General features: G+C 36.0%; 2 protein-coding genes across 2 annotated transcripts; both read right to left on the bottom strand.

Moving 5' to 3' along the window:
* Positions 1 to 8,060: 8,060 nt before the first annotated feature.
* On the bottom strand, positions 8,061 to 9,005 carry LOC122913659 (olfactory receptor 8U1-like). The gene has a single exon (XM_044260309.1). It carries the CDS (start codon positions 9,003 to 9,005, stop codon positions 8,061 to 8,063), a length of 945 nt encoding a protein of 314 aa, XP_044116244.1.
* Positions 9,006 to 15,697: 6,692 nt separating this feature from the next.
* Positions 15,698 to 16,645, bottom strand: LOC122913658 (olfactory receptor 8J3-like). The gene has a single exon (XM_044260307.1). It carries the CDS (start codon positions 16,643 to 16,645, stop codon positions 15,698 to 15,700), a length of 948 nt encoding a protein of 315 aa, XP_044116242.1.
* Positions 16,646 to 24,136: the final 7,491 nt, after the last annotated feature.

Here is a 24,136-nt window from a genome sequence, read left to right as displayed (position 1 = left end):
AGTTGTAAGAACTTCAGTATCCCATTTTATCTTAAAGGGAGGGTATGCATATCTATGGAAATAGCTTGGAAGGCATATTATATATGATCTCTTACCATCTAACTCATGATATTTTATATTCAAATTCCACTCCCATGTCTTCCCTCTGTTATAGCAAACACACATAATCTAATTGGAAAGATTGTATTGCAGTCCTGAATTACAACATGCCACTGTAGCCGTCTTTACTTTCATATGTGCTTTTTCATAGGTGCTCTTCTCTACCAGGTGGATGGTGGATGGTGAGCTGGAAGGAAAACTCCGATTTATCTTTCAATAAATTTATCTTTCAAATCCCGCCTCTCCTGTAAAGACTTCCCTGATTTCTAATTTCTACACTGCATGACCCAACAGTTTTCTTTTTTGTGCTCCAGAAACATTTTATACATAACTCATTTTCATATCATCTCCCATTTCTGGCAGTCATCTGTTTTGATATATCTTCTCTTAATAGATTGAGACTCCATTCACTTTCCAATGTAGTCCTTTCTATACACTTGGTAGTGGGGTATCAAATATGACTTTTTCTAATAATATTTCAATACTTACTTCCCTTGCTTATAACTTATGCTATTTACTTATATTGATACATTGAAGAAATATTGATGACTTGATTTTAAGGTGCTCACATATCATTCTTGGTAAAATGACTAAATTTCACAAAAAAAGAGGACATTTTTGATAAATTATAATCTAGTCCGTTAAGTGCCTGACTTTTCCAAATGATATAATAGACATTATTTTGGATATCTCATTTTTTAAGAAAATTCATATTAATAATAAGAAATATATTTTATATAATGGCACATATAAATAATGAAATAAGATTAGAGGAAACAGTTTTTACCTTTATTTTAGAAAATGCCACCTAAAATGTTTTATTCTAAAATCCATTCCATTCTATTCTAGTTTGTTTTGAAAATACTCATTTTGATCCCAATTTTAAAGATAGTCTTCAAAAATACCTGGGTAGAGGGTGTTCCTATTTCTTCTCCAGGTGAGTTTGGTCAACAACAGCCTGCAGGGTTTTGTCAGTGACTCTATCCCAAGGGATCTTATAGGAGTATGATGCAAGTAGATCATCAAAAAAATTACAGTCCATACCCCTTAGAGATCCCAAAGATAGAAATTAATTAACAAGATTCTCTGGTTTTGTGGAATTACAGATCTATAGCTCTTTCTTTAGTATGATGTTATTTCCCTAACATTCCCTAATTTTTGACATTCTATTATTTATTTATTGCTGTGTTAAGAGTTCATGCTGTTGGGGCGCCTGGGTGGCTCAGTGGGTTAAGCCTCTGCCTTTGGCTCAGGTCATTATCCCAGGGTCCTGGAATCGAGTCCCACATCGGGCTCTCTGCTTGGCAGGGAGCCTGCTTCCCCCTTTCTCTCTGCCTGCCTCTCTGCCTACTTGTGATCTCCCTCTATCAAATAAATAAATTTAAAAAAAATCTTAAAAAAAAAGAGTGATGTTGTTGTTGCTTAGTAACAAGGTTTAAATTTATCTTTCAAAGAAAAGTAAGAGATACCTTGTGAACCTTAGAACATATCTTATAAAGAACTATATAGCTAATTCTCTCAATAACTATTCCAGAATATTTTTACACATGATATTCTTTCTTTGGCTTACCCTTTGAAATGCTCATGAAGCATTTGTTCCTTTTTTCAGGTTCTCTCTATCAGTTATTATTTCATTTCCTTGATGACTTGATCTAAAGAGCACTTTTCTACATTGTTTAGTTAGTCCATCTGAGTTCCAGAGCAAGACTGTGCAGGAAGAACACAGTTTTAATATTCATTGGAGGAAAATGCATTTACTGTGGACTGAATTGTATTGTGCCCTCTGCCCCCAGCATTCCCAATTTGAAGCCCTAATGCTGCAGTGATGGTACTTGGAGATGGGGCCTTTGGAAAGTGATTAGGATTAGATGATGGATTAGTGTCCTTGTAAAAAGAAACGCCAGAGTACTTCCTCCTCCCCCTACACGTGCTAAAAAAGAAGGCATCATGCAAACAAACAATAAGCTAGTGGTCACCGACAAGCCTAGAAGATAGTTCCCACCAGGAACCAAATTGATCAGAAGATTGATCTTAGACTTTCCAGCCTTCAGAACTATGAAAAAATAAATTCTGATGGTTAAGCCATCAAGTTTATGGATTTTGTTACAGCTTGAGATGAAAAAAGCGGCATCTTTGTGGAAACAAAATAATCCTTGATACTGCAAAAGGGATTTTTTTTGGGGGGGGTTATGGAATTATTTCTTTTTATCCAATATAGTGCATTAGAGGCCAGCATTTAACTGAGTATGTGCCAGATTTCTCAAATGTATCTTTTAGATGTATCAAATAGACAGAAGGTAAAAAATACAACTGAAATTATACACAGTAACCTTAAAAGATGTAAATGAAAAGGTCAGTAAGGCATTGGTGCAAATGCCTGGGGTCTTAAACAGGGAGAAGTTTATGTCATCAAGGAATATAACAATGGGCTTCAGTGTAGTGGTGGTGGTGGTGGTGGTGGTGAGGTATTTAACATTATTTGTGAGTGATGCATTAACATATCTGGTTCACTGAAGACTAAAAAGAAGCAATTCCCTAAGGATTGTAGCCTGACATAGTCACATTGTGTCAGTGTTAATTAGAATACATGTATAAGCAAGAACTATGTTTGAAATATTAATTATTCTATGAATAATCAGTACTTAATTTTGTTTTAAGCTGGCAAACATACTTAATACAGATAGCAAATGCCCTGTTCTTATTTATATGCTGTTATAAAATGTCTTGGTTTGGTACCTGGGAATAAGATGTTAGAACAAAAACTAAGACATCTTCTAATTAATTCATGCATATAAGTAAATTAGATTGAATTCAAATGACAAGAGAAGTTATTCACTGTGATTTGTTATCATTGTGTTTTATAATGTTATTTAAACATTATTTTTTAAATAAAATGAACATTAGTTTTATGTATGTTATAAAAGGCTCTTCCCAGTGAATGTTTCATCTTCCCACTTTTTTTTTGCATTTTTTCACATTTATTAAAATTTACTGCAGAAAGATTAAAAAACAAAATGAAAAAATTCCCTTAATTTTTAAATCTTTACGTAAGAGTTGCTCAAAATAATTCATCAAATTTGGGGGAGGGGACAGCAACTAGGAGACACCCAGGGAAACTTCCAAACAGAAGGATCTGTTCTACATGTCACTAAGGGGTGGTTCCTTGACTCTATATGCATTTGCATCATTTGTCACAAATACATAGCACCATGCAATATAACAAGTAAATTTTATATGTAAACAAATAAAAAATTAAAGAGACTGTTGGCAGATAACAGGAAGAAATGCATACTCTGACAAATGCATCTAACTCTATTGTAAATATATGATATAACCACACTGAAGTGTGGGATCAACTGGCCAAACTAACACTAGACAATGGTGTTTTTTTTGTTTTTTTGTTTTTTTAAATATTTTTTATTTATTTATTTGACAGAGAGAGATCACAAATAGGCAGAGAGGCAGGCAGAGAGAGAGAGGAGGAAGCAGGCTCCCTGTCAAGCAGAGAGCCCGACGCGGGGCTCGATCCCAAGACCCCGAGATCACAACCTGAGCCGAAGGCAGCAGCTTAACCCACTGAGCCACCCAGACAATGGTGTTTTGATTAGAAACTGAAATTATATACAAGGAACTGTATATAAACTCTGTATTTTAGTTTGCAAATTTGTTTCTCATGGGGGTTCTAGTTAACAAGTCTGAAATTGGCATACTATATCAGAGCTTAACAAAGAATTAAATTTTTTTTTTTTTTTTTTTATTGGAAGGGCCTAGGCTTCTCACTGTTGGAGAGAACCTTATAGATAAGCAAAAACTTAAGTCTGGAATGAATCCTGTGGTACTGCCTTAGAGTGGAAAATGTTAGAATGAACTCAGGTTTAGATTAATCTATACACAGAACTCTCTCCAATCCCCCATTGGAAACATATTCCTCAAAATTATGTAGAGGGTTTTAGAGGGGAGGATGAGCTTGGTGGTGGGGATTAAGGAGGGCATGTATTGCATGGAACACTGGGTTTTGTACATAAATAATGACTCTTGGAACACTGCATCAAAAACTAATGATGTATTTTATGTTGGCTAACATAACACCATTAAAATAAATAAATAAAGACAACTATCATATGATCTCCCTGATATGAGGAAGTGGTGATGCAACATGGGAGGTTAAGGGGGTAGGAGAAGAATCAATGAAACAAGATGGGTTTGGGAGGGAGACAAACCATAAGTGACTCTTAATCTCACAAAACAAACTGAGGGTTGTTGGGGGGAGGGTGGTTGGGAGGAGGGGGGTGGGGTTATGGACATTGGGGAGGGTATGTGCTATGGTGAGTGTTGTGAAGCGTGTAAACCTGGCAATTCACAGACCTGTACCCCTGGGGATAAAAATATATTATATGTTTATAAAAAATAAAAAAATTAAAAAAAAATAAGAGCAAACAAACATAAATAAATAAATAAATAAACAAGTAAAAATTACGTAGAGTGTTGGGGATTTTCTCTTTTCTTTTTCTCCTTTGATCCTCCTGTGGAAGCTCTAGAGAACATGAAGGTTTCATGGCATCTCCCATGAGAAAGTACAATTGGGACTCATTTGTCCCACATTCCTTCACAATATAAGAGAGTGGTCTGGGAGAACTTGGGGTTGAGCCTCTGACAAATAAATATATAAATATAGTTGTTTGGAAATTTCCTCATATTATGGAACAAATTATAACAAATTATGATAAATGATGATGGTGGAGGGGCGCCTGGGTAGCTCAGATAGTTAAGTGTTTGCCTTTGGCTCAGGTCATGATATTCAGGTCCTGGGATCCAGCCCTTCATCTGGCTCCTTGCTCAGCAAGGAGTCTGCTTCTCCCACTCCCTCTGCAACTCCCCTCCACTCGCGCTCGGTCTCTCTCTCCCTCTCTCTCTCTCTCTCTCAAATGAATAAAAAAAATCTGCAAAAAATAATGACAGTGGAAACCCTGGATCTCTAAACATGTTGTTAAAACTTCATTTATTTCAATAACATGTGAGATCAAATTTTAAATGAAACCCACACAACAATTTTTCTAATTCTATGTTTTCCCTAGCAGCATTACTGAAGAGAAGTTATACTTCTTAACACTTTGGAAAGAGCAACCATATTCTAAGCAATGTTACTCATTCATATCTCAAATTTGACAAGTGATGAAATACTATTTTAAAGTTAGGTTTTACAATTACAAAGCAATAGAAGCCCTGGTGAGCTCCAGGTCCTCAAGAGTACTACTGCAGCTAATAAAACTGCTTATAATTGTAGGTACAAGTGCACATAGTTGTTATAAGGAACAGAGGAGCCACAGGCAGGGGTCAGGTGCAGTACTGGTGAGAGAGACTTCCATTGGCAAAGTCAAACTTTTGAGATGCCTGTGAGAGAGTGGAAATCAGAGAATTATGGGCTACCGGGGACTATAGACTATATTTAGATCCATAGTTTTCAGACAGTGCTTTGAATGGTCATCTGATTCTACAGAGAGGACTCCGGTGTTGTTGAGTGGCCTGACAGAATATGTTTGGAAAATGTGTTAATAAGAACAATAGGGCCAATCTTTGGTCCTCCATCCCATTCAATCAGAGGAGCCATAAATGGTATTGTTGTTATTATTAATAATAACAGGGTTATTATTATAAAAATTCATTTGTGACCAAAGTAATTCTGTAAAAGAAAACAAATTAAAGCCATATGCTTAGTACAACCCCATTATTTTACCAATGAGAAGGAAATAATGGATTTCCAAAAGTAATTTGACTAGTGCTTCAACGAAGAATCAGGTTCACACCCCCTGACATTGACATCTATTCATTTGTCTTCCTTCTCCTAGAAGAAAAGGGATCCAGAGTTTTGTAACTAAGAATAAACTAGACCTGCCTATAAATCCTAAAGAATTATTCAGACTTTTATTTTTTCAGTTTTGTCTTTAATCATCTGAGCCTATTTTGTGATAAGAAGATCTGGAAACACTCTAGAAAGACTCAGCATGCTGACAGTGACAAATGTCAAACAATTTTCATGTTTCAAGATAATTATTTATCAAAGAGGCATTGTTTTCTACAAAATTATACAAATAATGTAGTGTACAGAAATTGTAATACCATCTTAAGTTGAGTTTCCCAAAAAGGAGACACTGAGTCAATAATTTGTATAAATGTCATTTATTAGGCATTATTCCCAATGGCAGTCATTAAGTTGAGTAGGAAGTGAGGCCTGGAAAGGAAATAGACCAAGTATAGGTGCAGTACCAAAATTCCATAATAGGAACTTCAATTAGATTCCTTGGGAGAGTTTTGGAAACAGGGTAGGTCACACTTTGTAGTTGTTCTAATGAATAGGCTAAGGAACTTGAGTGTTTATACTCCTGTGTATATAGCAGTAATTGGCTAAGGTCTATCCCTGGCAGGATGTAAATTCCCAATAACTTCATGGTCACCTGGAAGGCAGGCAAAACATCTTCACAAAACTTATATCATTCTCCATCTCGAGAGGGGAAAACACCATGCAAATAAGGTAAAGGGATCACATGAGGCAGTGGGTATAAAAGTGTGGTCCTGGACAAGCAGCATCAAGCCACGATGGGAACTTGTTGGAAATGGAAATTCTTTGGCTCCCCAAGAGAACTATTGAATCATCAACTCTGGGGATTTGACCCAGCAATCTGTGTTTTAATGAGACTTTCAAAATGCTTGCTTAAGTTCAAGAACAAACCAAAGATGGTTCACAGAAGGAGCACTGATTGTATCCATTGCAGATATGATTTTACTAAAGAAGTAATTTTAGCACAAAAATTATGGTGATATTTAAATCCTAAATAACAACTGCCTTAAACCAGGTACATCTTTTAATGTGGAAGGTCCCTTTATGGGCTGATCACTTTGATGGGTTTAGGTATATAACTTTGAGAGCAGAAGGCTGAGGGAGTTTGGCTGCCCTGTATTAATTGGAAAGAATGTTGAAAAGTCCGGTTCAATCTGGATGGCATATATTAAAGTTAAAAAAAAAAAGACTTTAAGAAAAGAAATGGTGCCAAAAACAAAGGGGTGTCTGTAATAATGATAGTATGAAAGAAAAAAAAAAAAACAGAAAATTTAACAATTATGAATTCATGTATAACTTACAATGACATCCCAAAACATATGGAATAAAATGGGCAGAGAAGAACATTAAAACATAATTTAACTGGGATTTAATAACACTCAACAATTGATTGAGTAAATAAAGAGAAAATTATCAAGGCTATAGAAGAAGACTTGAAAAACACTCTCTACCACCTTGACCCAAATAATAAGTCTACAACAATTATTTCAGAAACAATTGTTTAGGACAGGCTTTCTCAGTTGGTACTATTAGCATTTTGGATTTGATCAGTTTTCTTGTGTGAAGGACTTGCCTGTATATTGTAGGTGATTAGTATCATCCTCAGCCTTGATCTTCTAGGTACATAATGGCATAAAGGTTATGCCATTTTATAATGGTCAAACTCAGTGATATTTCCATACATTGCCAAATGAAAATAACTCCCAGTTGATAACACTGGCTTGCAGTTTTCTCTTGGCAGTTAATTTGGAATATATTACTGAAGCACTCATAAATATAAAAGCATTCTTATGATCCTAAACCTGCTGTTCAAGGTGTCTACACTTCTGTCTGTTCTTGGCCAGTACCTAGTTATGTAGCTATCAGATGACATAAAAACTTAATATACATATTGTTTCATTTGAGAAAGAACATGATATAATTTTTCTGGTACTTTCTACATATAATTTTACTTCTACGTCACACTTATTTACAAAGAATTCAGAGGATGATACTATATTGCAGTGAGCAAATGTTTGTTGACCACCAACGGGAATCAACACATTCTACTAGTTTAATTAATCAAAGAAAAAATCAGATTGTGAAGGAAAGTCCACTTTTACTTTTTCAATTTTTTTTTCATATTTTATAAACACAAAGCCTGGTTTCTACTGATGATAACTTTTTTCAGGGCATCTTTTACATCCTTGTTCCTGAGGCTGTAGATTAAGGGGTTCAGCATAGGAATGATCACTGTGTAGAAGATGGAGGCCATTTTGTCTGTGTCTAGGAAATGGTTTGAGCTTGGCTGTAAGTACATAAAGATGAGGGTCCCATAGAATATGGTGACTGCCAGCATGTGAGAGCCACATGTGGAAAAAGCTTTGCGCCTGCCCTCTATTGAGCGCATCCTCAGGATGGCAGAAATTATGAACATGTAGGAGACAAAGACAATCAGAACAGAGGAAATGGATGTGATCCCAGCACAAGCAAAGATCCAAAGCTGTTTGAAGTGAGTGTCTGAATAGGTTAGCCTGAGGAGAGGCATGTCATCACAATAGAAATGATTGATGATATTGGAGTGACAGTAGGAGAGACGAAAGGTAAGGATGGTATGAAACAGTGCCATCAGGAAGCTATAGCTGTACGGGATGGCCACAAGCTGAATGCAGATTCCTGGGGACATTACAACCATGTAGAGGAGAGGATTACAAATGGCCACATATCGGTCATAGGCCATGGAAGCCAGCAGCAAGCACTCAGATACCATGAACGTGAGGAAACAGCCTAACTGAGCAGCGCATGCATTGAAGGAGATAACATTTTGTTTGTATAAGAAGTTTCCAAGCATTTTGGGTGTAATGACAGAAGAGTAACAGAAATCAACAAAAGCTAGGTTGCTAAGAAAGAAGTACATTGGAGTGTTGAGTCTCGAGTCTGTTCTAATGACTAAGATCAAACCTAGATTGCCTACTACTGTGAAAAGGTAGATAGATAAGAAAACCATAAAGAAGGGCATCTTTAATTCCTTTTGATCTGTGAGGCCCATGAGAATGAAGTCCTTCACGTGGGTGCAATTTATCTGAGCCATATCTTTTTAAGACATCTGCATAAGGAAGTAGAGAAAAGAGTTAAATTCAAGTTGACATTCCAATAAGTAGTATTTTTTTACTTTCATATCTTGTAAAGAGGCTTCATTGCTAATATAGAAATTGTTAGCATTTTGAGATTCTGCGAATGAGATGGAGAACAGAAAGAGTTGTATGTGGGAACAGCCTATTTCTCTTCTCAAATGCAATGTGTATACAAAGGTGGGACCAATGGAAAAGTTCACATTTTCTTGGTTTCTGTTCAAAGGTCTTGTGCATTAAGCTATTCAAAATTATAATGTAACCTGTTGAAATGTGTAAGTTATTGTTTTTATGGGAAAAATATTAACATTAATGACATAAAGTAAAATAAATCTTCTGTAGTGGCATCACTCTGACAGATCTGTCATTGTACCTGTGTAGAAACAAATCCACTATGTCCCAGTGCTGGTGGAAACACTGTGTTTTCTATTTTACTTTAATAATTGCTTAAAGGCCCTTCTAGGTTGCAAAATAATCTTCATAGTTATGTTACTAATTCAAATACTGAAGGTGGGTAAATATGGAAGGTACAATGAGCTATTTATTGGCCACATTTGATCTCACTAAACCTTTATGTAAAAATCATATTATGTCCACCTTACAAGAGAGGAAGAAGAAATTGAAACAGTTCACAGCTGAAACAAAAGCAGATAGCTGTTCTGAATACAGTCAGTTAGATATCACACCCAAATGTTTTTGACTCAGGAGTCCTTATCTCATTATTATTTTTAAATTTTGCTTGCTACGCATAGTGCACAAACATCTTTATCTCTGAAGCATGAACCTACATGAACAAAGGGAATGGACCCTCCCAACTTTTATAATTTAAGATAAATTATATTTTACTATAACCTATGTTATGTTAACATATGTAATATATTTAATAATCTGAATTATATATTACATAAGAATCTTATATAATTTATAGTGAGTTATACATTATAAATTATAATAGTTTATAAATTGATCCTTTTCAAGAGATTTGGAAATCTATGTCTCTGTAAGTCAATTAATATTTCTTTCAACTAGTTTATCTTTTATTAAGGAAGCATAGATTTAAATTGTGTCTCATATATTAATTTTCTTTTTCTTACTTTAAAATGGATCTCTAGGGGTGCCTGGGTGCTCATGGGTTAAAGCCTCTACCTTCTGCTCTGGTCATGATCTCAGCTTCCTGGGATCCAGCCCTGCATGGGCTCTCTGCTCAGCAGGGAGCCTGCTTCCTCCCTCTCTCTCTGCCTGCCTCTCTGCCTACTTGTGATCTCTGTCTGTCAAATAAATAAATAAAATCTTTTAAAAATATAAAATAAAATGGATCCCTATTTTTCTTATTCATTTTACCCAAATTTATTTTTTTTCTTTTTCAGGATTTATAATTAATGTGATTTATTATTTTGAAATAGAAAGTATTATTGTGCTTTGCCCATGGAACTAACCAAGTTAGATCTCTCTGTATATGCATCTGATAATTCTGCTAATTTTTAATCACTGGGTATTTAATCTTTAGTGGTCTGTAAAATGCAGTTAATGACATTATCTAAGTCAGAAGAAGGGGACAGATAGTTCTTGGAATTAGTGACTGACTTTCATAGGCTTGACTTTCATAATTGAATTATCGAGTTTCTAAAATTCATGGAAATTTATCTTAGTAAGGCATAGAAATTAGAGAACCATATTCTTACTATTAATGTCATCTCTCTCCTCTTTTCCTTCTCTCTCTCTCTCTCTCTCCCTTTTTATCTCTCTGTTTCTGTCTCTCTTTCCAGCTCTTACACCTGAAAAATGAAAACAAATCTTGTCACATGATGGCATAGAGCTTATAAATATATCCAGAATAATTGTCTCATGACTCGGAATGTGCTTTTCTTGCACATTCTTTTGTGTTCTACGAGAATCTGTTTTATTCTAACTAGTCAAAATAATCTTGGTGAAGATTCTAAAATGTGAACCATGATCTAGTAGTACTTACAACAGAGCTTCAAAAGCTACACTCTGGCACAGCCCACACCAGCCCTATTTTCACCAACCTCAGTCATTAGTAACTCATCTACAAACAGACCTAAGCAACACCTCCTGCCCCGATCTACAAGCAGGACTATGCACATTCTATACTTGTCTTGATTATGTCCAACTGCCACTCCCTTAGAAGCTTATGTTGATTCACTCATTCTCTCTTCCAATAACATATGTTGAGAACCATTGATTTCCAGGCACTACTGTCTGGAGACAGAGCAGCCAGAGAGAAGACAATAGACTAGACTGGAAAGAAAGAAAGCTTTATTCAAATTTCCTTTATTTTTCTCCTCTTTTTTCTTCTTCATTGTTTTGCTCCACTTCTGAAACAGAAAACTCTGACATTTGTACGTACAAACCACTTTACTTTGTATTAAAAATAAAATGTGGGTAATTATATTTAAAAGTGTATGCAAATTTTTATAATCTCATCCCTGAATATGTTATAATCCCAATTCCATTAATCTTCTCCACCATCAGTGGACATCTGTTGGTTCAGCTAACAGAATTGGTCTCCACTTGTCAATATTATGCCTCTCCAAGCTTCTTTGCTTTGTCCTTGCTGTTCCTAGTACTCTGCTCCACAAGAAAAATGATGAAGGGAAATTCATTTATCCTTAAGGCTTGTTAATAAACATCATCTTTTCTGTGAAGAGCTACTTCCATGTTAACATATTTCCTATTTTTGTTCTAGAATCCCTTTAGACATGATTCATGTATAGGTCTTGCCACTGTATAACAACCGTTTCTTTTCATAACTCTTCCCTTGCTGGGTGTTAGTTAGACACGTACGGTTGAGAGCCACGCTGGCTTTTTGTCATTTCTTAATGCAGTCTCCTCTAAACATTAGGTAATGAAGAATTACATATTAACGCTGAGTGAACTAATTTAAGATTAATATCGTAGGGCACCTGGGTGGCACAGTTGGTTGAATGTCTGCCTGTTGCTCAGGTCATGGGGCCAGAGTTGGACTCCCTGCTCGGTGGGGAGTCTGCTTCTCCGCAGTTTCACCCCACTCTTGCTCACTCTCTCTCAAATAAATAATAAAATCTAAAGATTAATATCATCATAATAACATTTGGCTATTTCTTCCCCTTATTCTTATGTTATAGTCAGTGTTTTGGAAAATATTTCCAATGACACGTTGATGACCTTTGTCTAATACACTCCCTGCTAATCCTGAGTGAAATATTTAGCTACTGTTAATGCAGAAACACAGTAGCTTTTGATAGATTATAATATGGTAAATCAGGGGCCTGATTTTTCCCCAATTTTCTCATAGAGCCTAAACTGGAATTTTTATTTTTTTAATCTAAAGAGAAACTACATATATGAAATAAAACATATACATATTCAATAAATATATAATCTTAAAGGAAAAAATATGTTATATAAAATATATTTTAACTGTAAAAAGAAATACATATATATACAACTAATGTAAAATCAGAGAAAACACTGTTCATGTTACAGAAGATACTCCAAGCTTTTTTTATCTAGTCCATCGTATTATACTCTATTTAATTTTTAAAATTCTTGTCTTGAGCCGCTCTAGGGATGTTATTACAAGTCAATAAGTCAAAGTTGGCCATTTAGAAAAATGCTCTTCTGACCTACCTGGTAGAAGGCACTCCTGTTTCTCTGCATAATGGCTTTGAATAGCAGCTGACTACATGTACTTATTAGTGCCTCTCTCCCAAAGGATCTTACTTCAAATGCAAATAAAATTTTCAGAAAAATTATAGTACATGCTCAACAGGGATCTCAAGGCAGGCTGAAGATCTATTGCTGTGATTCCCTGCTTTTGAAGAACTGCATATCTATAGCTCTGCCTTTAGTACAAAGTTTTTGCTCTAAGTTTCTCCTAACTCTTAAAATACTATTAGTTAATTTTAAAAAAAGATTTTATTTATTTATTTGACAGACAGAGATCACAAAGTAGGCAAAGAGGCAAGCAGACAAAGAGAGGGGGAAGCAGGCTTCCCACTGAGCAGAGAGCCCGATGTGGGGCTCGATTCTGGGACCCTGAGATCATGACCTGAGCTGAAGGCAGAGGCTTAACCCACTGAACCACCCAGGTGCCCTTATTAGTTAATTTTTTAAAAAATTACTTTTTATAGTAGATTATGAGGGTCAATTTTTGAAATTGGCTTTTTTATTTTTTATTATTTATTTATTTATTTATTTTGAAATTGGCTTTTTTAAAGGACAAGTATGAATGACATTTAAAAAATTCTTATAATTTTCTATGAAACATTTATCTTATTCCTCTGAAAACCTACCTCTTTATACTATATACACAAGGCATTTGGTAAAATTTCTGGGCGTTAACTTACAGTCTAGTCACTCTGACCTAGATGATGAATAAGAAATCTATTGCCAATTTAGTGTATAGGGAAAGGAATGTGAATATGTGAGTTTTATACACTGACTATGAATTTAAAAATTGCCCCTTACTTTTCCTTTAATAAAAATTGAACTATAGGGACGCCTGGGTGGCTCAGTTGGTTAAGCGGCTGCCTTCGGCTCAGGTCATGATCCTAGTGTCCTGGGATGGAGTCCCACATCGGGCTCCTTGCTTGGCAGGGAGCCTGCTTCTCCCTCTGCCTCTGCCTGCCACTCTGTCTGCCTATGCTTGCTCTCGCTTCTCTCTCTATGACAAATAAATAAATAAAATAATTAAAAAAAAAAATTGAACTATAAACCTGGGCTACAATATAATGAAGAAGGGGATGAAATCTAACATTTCTTTTAAATCATTTGTAAACAAAACATTTGACTAAAGGAGAAATTATAGCAAATGCTTAAAAATCACAACACGCTTACATTTTGTAAATGATTATCAAGCTAGGTAAAGATCAAGATAGGGATCAAGATAGGGAATTGTGTAGGTTTGAATTATATGTTCCAGATATTAAATATTCCTTTTTTGTATATTTAATGTGTCTTTCTTCCTCCCCCCAGATCAAGGAACATATCTGGTACAAAGGCTAGATATCCTGTCTCTGCTTGTGCCTTGTTATTAAATGTCATGACTTGTGCTTTGGTATTGAGATGATGGAACATTAAGTACAGTACTATACTTAACATAAAAACAAACAAACAGTATCCTTAGGAATACCAGTTGTTTCTCTGAAGAAGCCATTACACCTTAAATGTGATTAAAAGTAAACTCTTCCTAATGGATGAGAAATTTTTTAAGTGTCCAGAAATTACACTTGATTCCTCAGTGCTTTTTTGTTTTTTATCTTAATTTATTGTATCAGGTCAAAGAATTAAATAAAATAGAACTGGTAGAGGACATTTTAAAGAGCGCCATGGAAAACCAACACTACATTTTCTATGGGAATTTATAAACTTTATTCAGTGAATCCTGCCTATACTTTACATGATGTTCTTGTTTAATATCAGTTCACAGTTTTCTGTTCAGACTTCTACCAACTGCTATAAGGATCCATATGTAACTTATGGTTCAGTTCCTCTTGAACATTCATTTCTTCACCCATGTCTCATCACAAATAAGATTTATAGGGCATCGTGTCCATGAATAAATGGGTAATAAAGACCATGTCCAGTGAACAGAGCTTGGCTGATCAGGCAAACCAATGTAGTAAATTAAGGACTTCCATTTTATAACATTAGACTGTATGAATATATCAACATTTTAAATTGAGTAACAAGGGATGTGTACTAAAAAACTCTACATAATTTTATTCCTTGTTATTACTTAGTGGATCTATTTGTTCCCGTGCCTACATTCAGGGTAATAAGAAGATTCCAAAGGACTACGTGGCCTCCTCACTTTCCTAAAGCTTCTGCTCTAGCTGTTCATTCTAAAACTAGGACCATTCATCAATAATTTTATAATAAACTACAGGAAGGAAGAAACAATGCAAAGTATCAACTAACAGCTTTGTCACAATGTTAGTGCAATTGATAAAAGAAAACTTTTCTCTGGGATGCCTCCTATTTCTTCTCTCTCCATTTTAGAAGTAATTTAATTTAATCTGTAAGGAAATTAGTAGGGAACAGTTTAACAAAGATTTGGGGGAGTAATCCAAGGGTATCCTAATTATAATGTTTTCATGTCTATGAGTCTAATTTTGTTTTGTAGGATTACATTTCCTCTCTTATATCACAATTATTATGACTAAAGAGAAAGTTTTATTTTAAATATGATTTTCAGTTTGATTTTACCAACTTGGTTATGAAAAGGATTTTAGCCATCTGTAATAATAGTTCCTCAGATACCTTGATCCACTATATCCCAACATACCCAGTCAGAAAGCAAAAAGGAAGCCAAAGGATAAGAAAGAACAACTTACTTCTCTCAGCCATATTGTATTGCTCTGTTCAAACCCATTTACATTTTTTTAACTTCTATGTATCCTGACTCCTGATAATATTTCATTGAAATTGGGTACCAACATATGAAGTTAGCAAATAATGCTCGTTCCTGTTTTAACCTCCTATATCCAAGAACGTCAGTTTACTTTTGGATTCAGTGCTTCCAAAATCCCAGCTGCTTTTAATTCCTGGAGTTACTTGTAAACCTACAAGTCAGCCACCTAATGTTTGTTTTCTCTGATATGGGATACCTTCTCTAACCATTTCATCATTTAGCTTTGGAGTTCTAAAATTACGTTGGTTTCAAAGAGCAGCATGAATTTGCCAGAAATCTCTGTAAGGCAGCCTTCACATCCTTGTTCCGCAGGCTGTAAATCATGGGATTCAACATGGGGATCACCAGCGTGTAAAACACAGAAGCAATTTTATCAGTATCCAATGAGTAGTTAGCTTGCGGCTGCAAGTACATGAATAGCAGTGTCCCGTAGAAAACCGTGACTGCCATCATATGCGAAGCACATGTGGAAAAGGCTTTTCTCCTCCCTTCTGATGAACGCATCCTTAGAATGGACAAAACAATGTTGAAATAAGATACTAGAACTATAACTAAGGATAAAACCAAATTTGTAGCTGCGGATATAAACACAATTGTCTCTGGAAGGTAAGTTTCAGAGCAGGACAATGTTAACAGCGGGACAATGTCACAGAAAAAATGATTGATTACATTGGAAGAGCAATAAGACAGAGAAAATATACAAGATGAAACCACAATAGCTGTGGAAAAGCTGTAGAGGTATGTGAGGGACACCAACAGGAGGCAGATCTGTGGAGAGACCACCACCATGTAGAGCAGGGGGTTGCAAATGGCCACATAGCGGTCGTAGGCCATCACAGCTAACGTGAACACCTCAGCTACAATGAAGACCAAGAACCCTCCCATTTGGGTGGCACATTCATAATAGGAGGTGGTTTTCTTCTTTACTAAAAAATTGATTAGCATTTTAGGAGCAATGACAGTAGAATCACCAAGATTGATGATAGCCAAGTGCCTGAGGAAGAAGTACATGGGCGTTTGAAGCTGAGAGTCAACACTAGTGAGGAGGATGATGCCCAGGTTCCCTGCCATGGTCAGCCCATAGATCAGCAGGAAAACAAAGAAGAGTGGAATCTGGAGGTCTGGGCGATCTGAGACTCCAGTAAGAATAAACTCAGTGACCTGGGTGAAATTTCCAGGAGCCATGGAAGGGTTTGGATAGTCATCTGTTTGGAGAGGAAAAGGAGGAGTGGTTACAAATTTTAAGGAATTATTTTCTAGGATGGTCATTAGATAGTATATTCTTTAGATGAAATTTCCTGGAACCATGTACTAATCCAACTCAGATATTAATATCAGAGTGCAACGACTAGTTAAATAAATTTTGCAATCATTTGGAAGAGAGGAAAAGCAAGCATAGCAAATTAAACAGGTGATCTAGCATCATACATTACTTGATGATTTACTTCCTCAGCATCTCTTTATTTTTTTTTCTTTTTTCCAATTTATTTATTTTCAGAAAAACAGTATTCATTATTTTTTCACCACACCCAGTGCTCCATGCAAGCCGTGCCCTCTATAATACCCACCACCTGGTACCCCAACCTCCCACCCCCCCGCCACTTCAAACCCCTCAGATTGTTTTTCAGAGTCCATAGTCTCTCATGGTTCATCTCCCCTTCCAATTTACCCAGAAGCACATACCCTCAGCATCTCTTTAAATTATGAGTAACTTATTAGCTTACAAACATTTGAAGCCATGGTTCATATCTTCATATCATGTCTTTTGAGTGTGAGAAAGGCTTGAGGAATTGTATGCCTCCAAATAATCCAAGGTCTCCTTGTGATTTCCTAATCTGGGACTTGATTTTTCCGAACATTGGGTGATTCTAGTGTCTATACTGCTTCATTTCCTTCATCCTATTTTTATATAACTTTTATCTGATGGGCATTGAATTTGCAATTTCTACCATCCATGTTTGTCAACTGCTTTGTTTTCATTTTCCATTTTGTCAACTCGGCAAAAATACATGGAGATATGTCTTTTATTTTTCTGATGACTAATTTTTCCCAGCTATCAGAAAATAAGATCTGTGAAAATTATAAATTTTTATAAAACAACTCATGCTTTATCGGATACTAATTCTTTTTTCTTTTCTTTTTTTCTTTAAGTTTTATTTATTTATTTGAGAGAGAGAGAGCAGAAGTAGGCAGAGAGGCAGGCAGAGAGAGAGTGGAGGAAGCAGGCTGCCTGCAGAATAGGGAGCCCAATGTGGGTGGGGCTTGATCCCAGGGCCCTGAGATCATGACCTGAGCTGAGGGCAGAGGCTTAACCCACTGAGCCACCCAGGCACCCCCCTTTTTCTTCCTGTTATAACTTTCCTTTCTTTTTTTTTTTTTTTAAGATTTTATTTATTTATTTGTCAGAGAAAGAGAGTGTGTGAGTGAACACAAGCGGGAGAGCGCTAGGCAGAGGGAGAAGCAGGCTTTCTGCTGAGCATGGAGCCCAGTGCAGGACTCCACACCAGGACCCTGGGACCAAGACCTCAGCAGAAGGCAGATGCTTAACTGACTGAGGCACCTAGGTGCCCATAACTTTTCTTTCTTGTCCCAAAAGTTATAAAATATTCCTTGTATTTTTTTCCACTATGCTTATTTTTAAATAATATTTTTAATTAATGGAATTTTATAACATTTTTTTAATGTATAATATACCTGGCCTTTGTTTTTAGTTGATCTTTTTCTCAATGTATTTTCCTAATTCTGACATTTTTCACTACTATCGTGATGATAAAATTCCTTACATTACAGAGCTTCTATGATAATCTCATTGCATATATTTGCCAAAGAATCAGTGTGTTATTATAACATGGTTGGATATTCTAGACATGTTTGTTTCAAGGATGATCATCTTTTCCTAAGCCAATTAGAATCCCTTCCCAACCCCAACTGATAGTTCTAGTGGTAGGCATCTGGTCCAAAGAAATCTTGTGATCATGTCTTATCTGAAGACCTGGGCTTAAATTCTAAACAGTCAAGACTATATCATCATTTAACATAACATCTACCCTTTAACAAAAGTTTAAGTATGCATATACACAAGATTAATAATAATAATAATAATACATCATGGGGACATAAATAGTTGGATTATATTTAACAACATATATTCTCTGCAAAGTTACAAATCTTGGAAACAGACTATTTTAAATATTGTATTATTCAATTATAAATAGTGTCAAGTGCCTTCCAAAATGAAATAAAACAACTCAGTTTGAGGGTTCATTTTGGATCTTTCAAAGGCCATTATACAAAAATAAGATAAATATTTTCTACCTACCTCTAATGGAGAATCTGCTTCAGGCTTTTAGTGAGAATCTCTAAACGGGGTTCAATAAAATAGTTGAAGCACTGGTGATTCTAGGATCCACAAGTTCCCTTTTACATCCTTGGGGAAGATGCCACTTGAGAATGGCTCATTAACAAGATCTTCCCCTAGGAATTCAACCAGAGACTCTTTGAGTCATCTTTGCAGCAGTATGAACCTACATTACTGGAGTGAGTTCAATTCCCTGACATCTAAGAGACATGGTGATTAAGGAGTATCTGCCAAAATAACTCATTTGCATTCAGAGATTCATTATTGCAAAATTCCAAATATAAAGAGGTAGAAACCCATGGTCTAGCAGTGAAGTTAGAACAAACTCTATCTAGGGGATCTGAGTGGCTAATTCAGTTTATTGGCTGCCTTCAGCTCAGGTCATGATCCCAAGGTCCTGGGATTGATTTCCACATCTGGCTTCCTGCTTATCCAGGAGCCTGTTTCTCCCTCTGCCTTCTTCTCCGTCTGCCTGCTGCTCACCCTGCTTGTTCTCTCTCTCTGCCAAAAAAACCCAAAACCAAACAAACCAAAAAACCAAAAAAAAATCCCTCTATCTATAAATAGTATTTTTATTATGCCACCATTTCTCTTTTTCCTTCACTTTTACTTCAAAGAATACAATTAACAAATCATTATTTCAGGGAATAGAGTCTTGTGGATGTTAGAAGGAGGATGTGTCCTACCAAAAGAATCTACAGGTAATAAGATTATTATTTTAATTATTTTTTAATGATGTATTTCAGGTGAGAAGAGATAAAACATAATTAGTAGAGAAGAGTCAAACAGTATTTAAAATAGAAACCCTGGGTCATGTCCATAAATTTCCTGTCACCACATAAATATTTTAAAGACTGAATACTATATACATATGTTTAGTATTATATATATGTGTATATATACATGTATAGTATTCAGTATTTAAATATATGTATAAATAAATACAAGTAAATGTATGTATAGTCATATATAACACATATAAATATGTATGTTATATATAAATATAATATATATCACAGTGTTTTAATACATGTTTATTATTATATATGTATATATAATATTCAGTCTTTAAATATATATTATATAACATACATGTAAATAAACATATGTATATATGTCGTGTGTCTGTGTGTCTGTGTGTGTGTGTATATATATATATATATAAAATTCATGAAAAACTAACAGAATTGTGTAGAAAGGAAACTATCCTATCTGATACAGATACAGATATCAGAACACAAGAAAAACAGACTCACATGGAATACATCAAGGTGGTTACCTGTGTAGTGGTAGAGGGAACAGAATAAAGAAATAGAGATGAACGATACAGTGTTTACTAGAGCTGCATAGCAAAATATCACAGACTAAGTGGCTTAAACAACAGAAATATGTATTTTTGATTCTGGAGCCTTGAAGTCTAAGATCACGAGGTAAGCAGGTTTAGTTTCTTCTGAGGAGTTCCCTGGCTTGTGAATAAACCACCTTCTTGCTATGTCTTCACATGGTAGTTGTTGGGTCCGGGTACATGTTTGGTTCTCCTAATCTCCTCTTCTTATAAGGACACCAGTCATATTGGATCAGCCAATTTTAATCAAATTACCTCATTAAAGGTTCTATCTCCAAATACAGTCATATTCAGAAACAGTGAGGTGTAAGCCTTCAACATAGGAAATTTGGTGTGATACAATTTAACCCACAAAAAATTGAAAGGAAAAAAAAAAATTAAGAAAAGTGAGGGCATTTTCCTGGACCAGAGATGATAAAGTGTCATGAACTGAGAAACATAATTCTAAATTTATGCCTTGGGTCCAAAACCAGTTGAAAACATGTATATCTTCAGTATGCAGAGAGCTTGTTTCTGGAAATCTGTTCTGTAGAAGTAGTACAAGTTACTAAAATATATGAAAATCTTCATGAATATGTTATCAGTACAGTAAAAACCAGAAACTAAATAGTTTGGAAACTTATTAATTATATTATACACGTGCATATTTATAATGTAATTTTAATGCAATATAATGAATAATATAATTTTATATATATTCTTTAAAACTTTGTATAGATTATATAGAAATTCAAAAGCTTCTGAGAAGAAAAGTGAACATAGTATTAAAAAAGCCATATTGGGGCACCTGGGTGGCTCAGTGGGTTAAAGCCTCTGCCTTCAGCTCAGGTCATGATCCCAGGGTCCTGGGATTAAGCCCTGCATTGGGTTCTCTGCTCAGCAGGGAGCCTGCTTCCTTCCCTCTCTCTGCCTGCCTCTCTGCCTACTTGTGATCTCTATCTGTCAAATAAATCAATAAAATCTTAAAAAAAAAAAAAACAGCCATATTAGGGGTACGTGGGTGGCTCAGTAGGTTAAGTGTCTGGCTGGTAATTTAGGCTCAGGTCATGGTCTCATGACCCCACCTTGGGGTCTATGCTAAGTGGGAAGTCGGCTTGGGATTCTCTCTCTCTTTCCTCACTCCTGCACTTATGCTTTGTCTCGCAAATAAATAAATATATTTTTTAGACAAAACAGCATACAGGTGTCTCAAAAAGTTAAATACAGAGCAACCCTATGATCAGCAATTGCACTGCTAGGTATTTCCTTAAAAAACACAAAAATACTAATTCGAAGGGATACATGCACCCTGATGTTTATAGCAACATTATCAGCAATAGCCAAATTATGAAACAAACCCAAATTCCATCAACTGATGAATGGATAAAGCAGATATGTATATATATGAATATTAATGAATATTAGGCATCAAAAAGAATGAAAGCTTGCCATTTGCAATGACATGGATGGAGCTAGAGTGAAATGTCAGCCAGAGAAAGACAAATACCATATGATTTCACTTGTATGTGGAATTTAAGAAACAAAACAAACAAATATGGTGGGCAGGGGCAGGAGAGAGGCAAACCAAGAAACAGATTCTTTTTTTTTTTTTGAGGTTTTATTTATTTATTTGATAGACAGAGATCACAAGCAGGCAGAGAGGCAGGCAGAGAGAGAGAGAGAAGGAAACAGGCTCCCCACCGAGCAAAGAGCCCGACTCAGGGCTCCATTCCAGGACCCTGAGATCATGACCTGAGCTGAAGGCAGAGGCTTTAACCCACTGACCCACCCAGGTGCCCCAAGAAACAGACTCTTAATTATAAAGAATATACTGGTGGTTACAGAGGGGCCGTTGGTGGGGGGGTGGGCTAAATATGTGATGGGGATTAATGAGGACACTTGTGGTGAGCACTTGATGCTATATGTAAGTGATGAATCACTAAATTCTACATCTGAAACTAATATTACATTGTATGATAACTAACTGGAATTTAAATAAAAATTGGGGGAAAGAAAGAAACAAAGACATATTGTACCAGTTTCTTTTAAAACAATATATAAAAATATAAATAAAACAATATATTTTAAGTTATAATTTAGGTAAAATCAAATGCCAAGTATGCACGGACAGTACTTGAAAAATAACATCTCCTGAGTTACGACTGCTTCCAATAAGAGAATATTTCAATACCTTTAAATGTTCCTCAGTGTTTCTTTGCAGCAAACTGTCCCCTACTATACACCAACCCAGAGTTACTATGACTTCTCTCACCATAGGTTCATTTTACCTGTTTTGGAACTTCATGTAAATGGAATAGTATAGTATGTTTGTATCTGGTTTCCTTTGTTCAACTTAATGCTATTGAAGTTCATCCACTCTCTTGAATCCACGGACAACTTATTCCATTTTACCACTGAGTCGTATTCCATTCTAAGTATTTACTATAATTTATCATTGTATTTATTGATGGGCAGTTGAAATATTTCCAATTTTTACTGTCATGAATACAGTTGTCAGTAGAATTAATATACATGTTTTCCTGAACATGTTTTCATTCTTCTTAGATAAACATCCAGGAGGGCAATTCCTAGGATATTTAGTAGTGACATTTTTCCAAAGTGAAGGACATCTGTACACTCTAGTCAGCATATGTGATAATTTCAGGAGCTAAACATAACAGCTGATAGAATTCTTCACACTTGGGAATCTAGCATCCAGCCCTTTTTGGCTTGCCAGGTCTTTGTGGACAGGTCTGACGTTATTCTGATGGGCTTTCCTCTGTAAGTAGGGAGCTCTTTGTCCTAGTGGCTTTCAAAGATTATATCTACAATTATGATTCCTCAATTTGACTATCAGGTGCCTTGATGTTTTTCTGGAATCTATAATCTTGGGTGGAGACCGTTCGGCCTCTAGTACATGAATACTGGTTCCATTCACGAGATTGGGAAATTTTCATGAAGAACTTGTTCCACTATATCTTCTAGACTTCTTTTTTTCTCCTCCCCTTCAGGGATTCCAATAATTCTGACATTGGAACATTTCATGGCATCATTTATTTCCCTGATTCTGTTTTTGTGGCTTCTAAGCTGTTTGTTCCAGGCTTCCTCCTGATCCTTTCTCTCTATCTGTTTGTCCTCCAGATCACTAATTCTATCTTCTGTCTCAGTTACCCTAGCTTTGAGAGAATTTAGACTAGATTAGAACTCATTGAGAGCATTGTGAACCTCATCCCTGGTAGCTTTCAGCTCTGCCCTAACATTGTGAACATCATACCTGGTTGCTTTCAGTTTGGCCCTAATCAGTTCCGTTTGGTCATCCATGGCTTTCTCCAACCTAGCTATTGCCTGGTTAATTGTTAGCCTGAATTCTCTTTCTGACATATTGTTTATGTTGATAGCCATTAGCTCTGTTGCAGAAGCCCCATCCTCTGTGTTTTTCTTCTGTTGGGCATTCCTCCTCCTAGTCATTTTGGTTAGAGATGGCTGAACATGTAGCTGGATGTATCGACTGTGGTGCAGTCAGGGTGCACCCTGGAATGCTTCTGAGCAATCAGGATTCCCCACCCAAATGAGAGAAAAAAGAAAAGAAAAAGAAAAAAAGGAGAGAGAGAGAGAGAGAGAGAGAGGAAATAAAGGGAAGATAAAAGAGAAGGTTCAGCCCAAATGGGCCCCAAGTTAAGATTTATGAAGTATACAAACAAAAACAGACAAACAAAAAGACTGCCCACTGGTGCCTTCTGCTCCTGTAGAGATCCAGACGTGTATCATTCTGATCTCAGGCTGATTTCGTGGGTGGTCTGAGTTCTTTGGAAGGTAATCAGCTCACTTTAGGGTACAGGTTGAAAAGGCTCCTCTTCCTACTTCCCCGCCGTCTTGTCTCTCCCTGTATTTCACTGCAAGTATCTGGGAGGGGTTCTTAATGCTGTTGTGACCTCACTGTTTCTCTAGAGTTGTGGGATCACTGGCTGGGATAGAAACAGAGATCTACTGCAAG

This window comes from Neovison vison, chromosome 7 (genome assembly GCF_020171115.1).
Source record: "Neovison vison isolate M4711 chromosome 7, ASM_NN_V1, whole genome shotgun sequence".
NCBI classification, from domain to species: Eukaryota; Metazoa; Chordata; class Mammalia; order Carnivora; family Mustelidae; genus Neogale; species Neogale vison.
The sequence above is the reverse complement of the archived record's forward strand: the minus strand, read 5'-3'. Positions and strand labels throughout refer to the sequence as shown.